The 6432-nt window shown below is 46.0% G+C and overlaps 1 protein-coding gene across 2 annotated transcripts in view; it reads right to left on the bottom strand.

Moving 5' to 3' along the window:
- Positions 1-6432, bottom strand: part of SMARCB1 (SWI/SNF related, matrix associated, actin dependent regulator of chromatin, subfamily b, member 1) — a 44020-nt gene that overhangs the window by 15711 nt on the left and 21877 nt on the right. For both annotated transcript variants that reach the window (XM_017498092.1, XM_017498091.2), the window contains exon 6: positions 2480-2646. In XM_017498092.1, the coding sequence (XP_017353581.1) occupies positions 2480-2646 (167 nt within the window). The remainder of the gene's footprint in view (positions 1-2479; positions 2647-6432) is intronic.

Below are 6432 nucleotides of genomic sequence, written 5' to 3'. Positions count from 1 at the left end.
AAAACAAAACAAAACCAAGAAGTATCAGTGAGGATCAGGTGAAACTGGAATCTTGTGCTTTGCTGGTAGGAATATAAACGGGTACAGCCAATGAGAAAAGCAGTATAGTGGTTCCTCAAGAACCTAAACACAGAATTATCCTACGATCCAGGGATTCCATCTCTGAGTATACACCCAAAAGAAATGAACCAGAAGCCAGGCGTGGGGGCTCATGCCTATAATCCCAGAACTTTGGAGGCCCAGGCGGGAGCATCATTTGAGTTTGGGAGGCTGAGGCAGAGTCTGAGACCAGCCTGGCCAACATGGTGAAGCACCATCTCTATTAAAAATCCCAAAAAATTAGCTGGGTGTGGTGGCGGGAGCCTGTAATCAGCTATTCGGGAAGCTGAAGCAGGAGATCACTTGAACCTGGGAGACAAAGGTTGCAGTGAGCCTGGGCAACAGAGCGAGCCTCCATGTAAATGAATGAATGAATGAAAGCAGGGATGCCAATAGATACTTGCACACCCAAGTTCACAGCAGCATGGTTCACAATAGCCAAATGTGGAAGCAACCCAAGTGTTTATCCTTTAGGGATGAATAAATAAAAATGTAATAGAGCCATACAATGGAATATTATTCAGCCTTCACAAGAAAGGAGGCTGGGCACAGTGGCTCACGCTTGTAATCCCAGCACTTTGGGAGGCTGAGGTGGGCAGACAGCTTGAGCCCAGGAGTTTGAGACAAGCCTAGGCAACATGGCAAAATCCCATCTCCACAAAAAAACACAAAGAATTAGTGGAGCATGGTGGAATGTGCCTCTAGTCCTAGCTTCCCAGCTACTCAGGAGGCTGAACTGGGAGGATTCCTTGAGCCCAGGAGGCAGAGGTCGCAATGAGCCGTAACTGTGACACTGCACTTCAGCCTGGGCAACAGAATAAGACTCTGTCTAAAAATACACACATTTTTAAAAGGGAAGGACATCCTGACATGGTACAACATAAATGAACCTTGAAGACACTCTGCTAAGTGAAATAAGCCAGTCACAAAAGGACAAATACTGCATGATTCCCTTAGGGACTGTATATGAGGCACCTCGAGTAGTCAAATTCATAGAGACAGCAGAATGGTGCTTGCCAGGGACTGGGGGAAGGGAAATGGGGAGTTGGTTTTACATGATAGAATTCTGGAGACGGATGGTGGTGATGACTACACAGCGACGGATGTGAATATACTGCCGCTGAATTTACACTGAAGTGGTTAAAATGGTAAATTTTATGTTATCACAATTTTAAAATACTAATCAAGAAAACAAAGTATTTAGGCCAGGCACAGTGCCTCATGCCTGTAATCCCAGCACTTTGGGAGGCCGAGCTGGGTGGATCACCTGAGGTCAGGAGTTTGAGATCAGACTGACCAATATGGTGAAACCCCCATCTCTACTAAAAATATAAAAATTAGCTGGGCATGGTGGCAGGAACCGTACTCCCAGCTACTTGGGAGGCTGAGACAGGAGAACTGCTTGAACCTGGAAGGGGGAGGCTGGAGTACGTCAAGATGGCACCACTGCACTCCAGCCTGGGCGACAGAGTGAGACTCTGTCTATAAACAAATAAGTAAGTAAATAAATAAAGATATGTAGTTGTTCTCTGCTTGGGGAAGTTGCTGGTGATTTCCCGACCTTATTTTCCAAAATCTTTGTAAAGTATCACAGAGAAACACAATGGGATGTAGCAGGCCCAGGCTCCATCTGGCGGACGGGGCAGAGGCATTCCTCCTCCCAAGGCTCTTCCACTCCAAAGACTATTTTCAGGAACCCTTTGTAACATGGCTTTTATTTTTATACATCAATGTTTTTCTAAAATTGAAACCAAAGGCACAGCATCAAATCAAACCAAACCCCTGACCTTTTTAGGGTCATCATGTGTGCCAATCTCACCTACTTCTCATATCCTCCTGTTTTCAAGGCTCCCCTCACCCTCAAGACACAGTCCAGCAGTGGTGGCTCAGCTCAGCAAGGATTATGCTGCAGGCTCTGCAGGAGGCAGGCCTGCGCCCAATTACCAGCCCTGCCACTTCTCAGCTGGTCACTCTGTGACTTCAGCAGGTGATCTCAGCTCTCCATGTGCCCACCGCTTCACCTGTAATATGGCCGCTAAGGCAGCATCTTATTGGGTTACTGGGCCACCCTGGAGCACTGAGCCTCGCCCAGCCAATCAGCTGCCTTCACCTCCTCTATACGTCTGGGCTTTGCTCAGAGCCTGGCAGCGCCTCAGAGGCACCCCCTGAATGTGTCCAGAATATAGCACTTTACTAAGAGAAGTCAGCCTGTGCCCTTCCTGGGGTATTGCAGGGAGCAGAGCCAGGCGCTGTGACTTTCTAGAGGACACAGAACCCAAAGAGGGGCTTTTGCTGAGGCCTTGGTATACCCTCAGTGCCCCATAATAACACCCACCCCGAGGACCAGGAAGGCTCCAGTGCTGGGTAAGAAGTCACCCACCTTGATGATGACGCGCTGGTCTGACTGGTCCTCCAGGATGCTGTCTGTGGGGTAGGACTCGATCTGCTGTCTGATGGCAGAGGCGATGGCTGGCACAAACGTCAGCGGGTTCAAATCCAGATCATCACAGAGGATTTCTGAAAACATCTCAGGCGTCATCAACTTCTCTGAAATCAAGAGAGGGAAGGGATGCCAACAGATTGCACCATGCTTGGGCATGGACCAGCCTCCCCCACCCCTTCCTCTTCCAAGCCAAACATCTCCAGATGCAGGAGACACGAGCAGGGCACTGAGGGTGGCCTTCCTGGAAACTGGAAATGGGAGGAGGAAGCACATGGCTAGCAGGCCCCCAGCCCTCATTCTGCACATACCTCCTGATCCATGCCCTGGGGGTGGTCATGGCCATATACACTCCCCCCTATTCCGGGAGCTCCCTGTGGGTAGGCGCATAAGATTATCCTAACTAATGCGAAGCTCTGGGCGAGGCCAGCAAAGGCACGTGGAAGCTTGTGTGCCCATCTCTCTACTCCCCTCCATGCTGAACTGCTGGCAACATGATGGCGCAGAGGCTGGCCCAACACCAGGCCTCGGTGTAAGCAAAACACATGTGCCAAGCCATGGCGACTTCCAGGTCTGCAACTGCAGTAGCAGCAGCAGGGCCTTAACAAGGTCACAAATGTGGAGGTCCCTACAGATCCCAAATCCTGGAAAAGTAGCTGCACCAGATGCAAGCTCACAAGGACCATCTGTGGCCAGCCAGACCTCAGCAAGATCCTGCTCAGTTAACATTCTCTCCCTGCTTCGCCTAGATCTTACGGACAAGACGCCTTGCTGGGGTAAGCTGAAAAAAACAAAAAAAAAAGAAAAGAAAAAAAATCCTTCAGAGCATTCAGCAGGATTCCAGGATTCCATCACCAAGAAGCACATCTGCCTAACAGACCACCGCCTCACTATTTCCTCCCTCCCCTAAAGACACACTGGAGACCAGCATCCTAACAGCCCGAGAGGCAGCAACAGCTCTTTCGGCAATCGAATGTGCTTCTCTGTGGAGACTGCAGCAGGAACCTCCAGTGCACGGGGTAAACACCCTGTGAATACACTGCCCAGAGCATTTTAAAATTAAGCTTTTTATTTTGAAGTAATTGTAGATTCATGTGCAGTTGCAAGAAACAACACAGAGAAATTCCATGCACATTGCACCCAGTTTCCTCCAATAAAGTCAAGATACAGGACATTTCCACCACCACCAGGGCCCCTCCATTGCCTTTTGATGGCCACAGACACTTCCCTCCCACTCCCAACACCCTCTCCAGCCCCTGGAAACCACTAACCATCTCCATTTCTGTAATTTTACCATTTGAAGAATGTTCCAGGCCAGGCACAGTGGCTCACACCTGTCATCCCAGCATATGGGAGGATCATTTGAGCCCAGGAGTTCAAGACCAGCCTGGGTAACATAGTAAGACCTCATCTTTACAAAAAATAATGGGCTCACGCCCGTAATCCCAGCATTTTGGGAGGCCGAGGCTGGAGGATCATGAGGTTAAGAGATCGAGACCATCCTGGCCAACACGGTGAAACCCCGTCTCTACTAAAAACACAAAAATTAGCTAGGGTTCACTTTTGCAGCAAAATTATCCAGTGATTCATCCAGTTTGTCACTTATTTTTATTGCCAAGTGACATTCTGTGGTGCAAAGGGGTCACACTTTATTCACCCACTGAAGGCTATCATGTCATCTGCAAATGGAATTTTATTTCTTCCTTTCCAATCTATATTTTTTGTTTGTTTGTTTGTTTGTTTTGAGACAGTCTTGTTCTGTCGCCAAACATCAGGCTGGATGGCATAATCTCGGCTTACTGCAACCTCTGCCTCCCGGCTTCAAGCAATTCTCCTGCCTCAGCCTCCAGAGTAGCTAGGACTACAGGATCGCACCCATGCCAGCTAATTTTTATATTTTAGTAGAGATGGGGTTTCATATGTTAGCCAGGATGGTCTTGATCTCTTGACCTTGTGATCTGCCCACCTCGGCCTCCCAAAATGCTGGGATTACAGGCATGAGCCACTGCACCTGGCTCTGCATGTCTTTTATTTCCTTTTCTCGTCTTATTGGATTAGCTAGAACTTCCGATATTACACTGAATAAGAATAGTGACAACAGACATATTTGGCTTGTTCCTGATCTCTGGCAGAAAGCATGTAACCTTTCACTATTAAATGTTAGGGCCGGGCGCGGTGGCTCACGCCTGTAATCCCAGCACTTTGGGAGGCCAAGGCGGGTGGATCACGAGGTCAAGAGATCGAGACCATCCTGGTCAACATGGTGAAACCCCGTCTCTACTAAAAATACAAAAAATTAGCTGGGCATGGTGGTGCGTGCCTGTAATCCCAGCTACTCAGGAGGCTGAGGCAGGAGAATTGCCTGAACCCAGGAGGCGGAGGTTGCGATGAGCCGAGATCGCGCCATTGCACTCCAGCCTGGGTAACAAGAGTGAAACTCCGTCTCAAAAAAAAAAAAAAAAAAAAATGTTAGTGACAGGATTTTTTGTACTAAATAGATGCTCTTTATTACATGGAGGAAGTTTCCTGCTATCCTTATTTTTCTGAGCGTTTTTATCACCAGGTGTTGAGTTCTACAAAATGCTTTTTCTTCATCAATCAAACTGATCCTGTGATTTTTCTTCATTAGTGTTAATTTGATGGATTACATTGATTGTCAAATATTGACCCAGCCTTCCATCCCGCAATAAATCCCACTTTGTCACAGTGTATAATTATTTCTATATATTACTAAACTCTATTTCCCAGTATTTTCCTAAGGATTTTACATCTATAAGGGATACTGGTCTGTAAAAATTTTCTTTCTTTTTTATTTTTTTGAGGAGTCTCACTCTCTCGCAGGCTGGAGCACAGTGGGATGCTCCCAGCTCATCGCAACCTCTGCCTTCCAGTTTCAAGTGATTCTCCTGCCTCAGCCTCCCAAGTAGCTGGGATTACAGGCGTGAGCTACCATGCCCGGCCTGTATTTTTCCTTTTTGGTACTGTCTTTAGGTTTGGTATCTGGGTAACACAAGCTTTATAAAATTGATTGGGAAGTGTGATCTCCTCTTCCATTTTCTAGAAGAGACTGTGTAGAATTGGTGTTAATTCATTTTTCAACATTTGGTAGATAGAATTCTCCAGTGAAATCACCTGGGCCCAGATATATTTTGGGAAGGAATTTTTTTTCCTTTTTAGAAATAATTTTTTATATCTGAAAATTTAATTAGAGATGGGATCCTGCTACGTAGCCCAGGCTGTTCTTGAACTCCTGGCCTCAAGCAATTCTCCCACCTCAGCCTCCCAAAGTCCTGGGATTACAGGTAAGAGCCACCATGCCTGGACACTTTTTAGGGTTTTTAAATTACAAATTCTATTCCCTTAATAGTTACAGGGAAACCCAAATTAGCTATTTGATATTGGATGAGTTGTAGTAATTTGTGTTTTGCAAGGAATTCATTTTGTGTAAGTTGTCAAACTTTTAAGTATAGAATTGTTTGCAGTATTCCTTTCGATATTTGTAGGGTCTGTGGTGACATCCCATTTCATTCCTGATATTGATAATTTATGTTCTTTTTATCAGCCTTGCTAGAGATCATCAGTTTTATTAATCTTTCAAAGAACCAGCTAGGTTTCATTAACTTTCTCTATTGTTTGATTTCTGTTTTCAGTGTCATTGATTTCTGCTCTTCAAATGTCCTTCCTTCTGCTTGCTTTGGCTTCATTTTTTCTTTCTCTTGGTTCTTGAGATAAGAGCTTAGATTATGGACTTGAGGACAGCTTTTCCTGTTTTCTGATGTACGTACTAGTGCTACAGATAATCTGCATAGCACTATTTAGCTTTATCCCACAAATTCTGATATGCTGCATTTTCATTTTCATGTAGGTCTGGTTTTTTTTTTTTTTTTTTTTTT

The sequence above is a fragment of the Cebus imitator genome, unplaced genomic scaffold (assembly GCF_001604975.1).
Source record: "Cebus imitator isolate Cc_AM_T3 unplaced genomic scaffold, Cebus_imitator-1.0 Scaffold237, whole genome shotgun sequence".
NCBI classification, from domain to species: domain Eukaryota; kingdom Metazoa; phylum Chordata; class Mammalia; order Primates; family Cebidae; genus Cebus; species Cebus imitator.
Note: the sequence above shows the minus strand (reverse complement) of the source record. Positions and strands in the feature narration are given on the sequence as shown.